This window comes from Theobroma umbraticum, unplaced genomic scaffold (genome assembly GCF_002168275.2).
Source record: "Theobroma umbraticum cultivar Fairchild unplaced genomic scaffold, ASM216827v3 scaffold_67.0, whole genome shotgun sequence".
Classification (NCBI taxonomy): domain Eukaryota; kingdom Viridiplantae; phylum Streptophyta; class Magnoliopsida; order Malvales; family Malvaceae; genus Theobroma; species Theobroma umbraticum.
Window position 1 is genome coordinate 4,672,903 of NW_018397262.1, and position 1,849 is coordinate 4,674,751.

A 1,849-nucleotide genomic window follows, 5' to 3' on the forward strand; every position below is an offset into this window, starting at 1 on the left:
TGTTGCTAAGCTGAAGAAGATCAAAATCAAGTTTTTGAAGGATCTGAACAAGCGGGCTTGATGAAAATACCATCATGTTGATGACATTTCGGTCATTTCTGGTGGACTCCTTTGAATCCTAAATCGAGGAAATGAAGTTTGAGTGCAGGTTCAACGTATCAATGTCAAGGTGATTTTACCCAATAAATGGTTGTTTCCTTTTTCTTTATCTTGGAGGCGAGTACCTGTCTTGATTTTCTTTTCTTCGCAAGCCGGTTGCTTTTGAGATGTTATCTTTAATTTCTGGAACTTTCAGAATTGTCTTTAGTTTTATGTTATGCTATGATAATTCAATCCAAATAAATTTATTATTGTACTATATAGATCTATTTTATGGGTGCATAATTTTTGGTTTATTTAAAGATTTATTTTATATTATAATATATATCAAAAGTTATTTGATGTAAATGTAATTTTTATTTGTAAATATAATCTCATTAAAAAACACTTAGAGAGATATAAAATTTAGTTTATATTCCTTATATTTCTTATAGGAAAAAAGCAAAATAAAAGTTAGAAACATGTACAAATATAACTTTAACTTTTCTAGGTGTCCAAAAATTAGGGTTTTTTTTAAAAAAAAATTATGTATTTCGTTGACTAGTAATAGCTATCCTTGCACTCATGTTCTTGCTTGAACTTTAACCAGGTAAGATTAGCATTTCGTGAATAGAATGAAACTTGAAGATCAAAAATCAGGTTGACAGAAACAATAACACTGGTTGTAATGAGTTGCAATTCTAAGACCAATTGTGCCTCTACTCCACTTAGAGTCCCTTGATATTTCAGTCTAATAAGCATATCTCAATAAGCCTAAAATAAAAGTAAAGATCAAATGAGAATTCAAGAAAAATATACAAATCCTACCAACGTCTCACAATGGATAGGATACAGTGGCTTTAATGCTTTTCATTCTAACACGACACATACATTTTTCCTTTTTATTCCACTGATTTAATTATGATTCTAGAGATAAATTTCAAGTTGAGAAGACTTGACCTGGAATTCATTAATATAAAGAAACTTAAAACATTTGCAAAGACTTGAAAAATAGATGTCTCCACTTCTCAGGTACTTTATTTTTCAATTTAAACATAGTAGGTAATGTCAATGGTTGGAAAAAGTAAAGCATTTAAACATCTAAAATATCTTATTGAGCTTATACTAAATCAAATACTAACATCCTAAACAACAAATTAGAATGGGTAATAATGAAAAAAAAGGTGAAAAGAACTTGTTAATTAAATTCATATTTGTATAATTAACGATCTTATTGTTAAAGAGTTGATGGAAATTATAAATTAAGTTCCAGAAATTCAATTATTCTATATTTTCAAATGATAAGTAATGAATGAAAAAATAATAAAGAAATGGAAAGGGAAAAATTACAAACAACTCAAAACAATTTTAGCTTTTTGTTTTATTTAGATATTAAAAATTAAAAATTTGATGACAAAGGTAGTAGTACATACTTTCATTATAATAATTTGAAATAAGAATTCTAATCTCTAATTTGGAGGCCAAGAACCACAATTTAATTATTGGTCATCCAATTTATCTTTAAATAAATCAAGGTAATTTAGAGATAATATTCATATTTTTTACCAATCAAAATTTAATTATTGACCATCTAATTTATCTCTAATAATGATACTTTAGAGATAAAAATCAAGTTTTTTTTATTTAGTTTATCTCTAAGTAAACTTAGAGATAAAATTTAAACTTGGTCAATCAAAATTCAAGGACTGAAAGTCCAGCCAATCAAAAGACTTTAACTAAGTCATCATAATATATCTCTAATTAAATTAAG

The 1,849-nt window shown here is 26.5% G+C and overlaps 1 protein-coding gene across 1 annotated transcript in view; it reads left to right on the forward strand.

Annotated features, from left to right (window-relative positions):
* Positions 1–349, forward strand: part of LOC110419963 (uncharacterized) — a 7,098-nt gene extending 6,749 nt beyond the window's left edge. Inside the window, exon 4 of the mRNA XM_021433103.2 lies at positions 1–349. This exon is cut by the window's left edge and continues 301 nt beyond it. Within this exon, the coding sequence (XP_021288778.2) occupies positions 1–61 (61 nt within the window). The 3' untranslated portion in view covers positions 62–349.
* Positions 350–1,849: the final 1,500 nt, after the last annotated feature.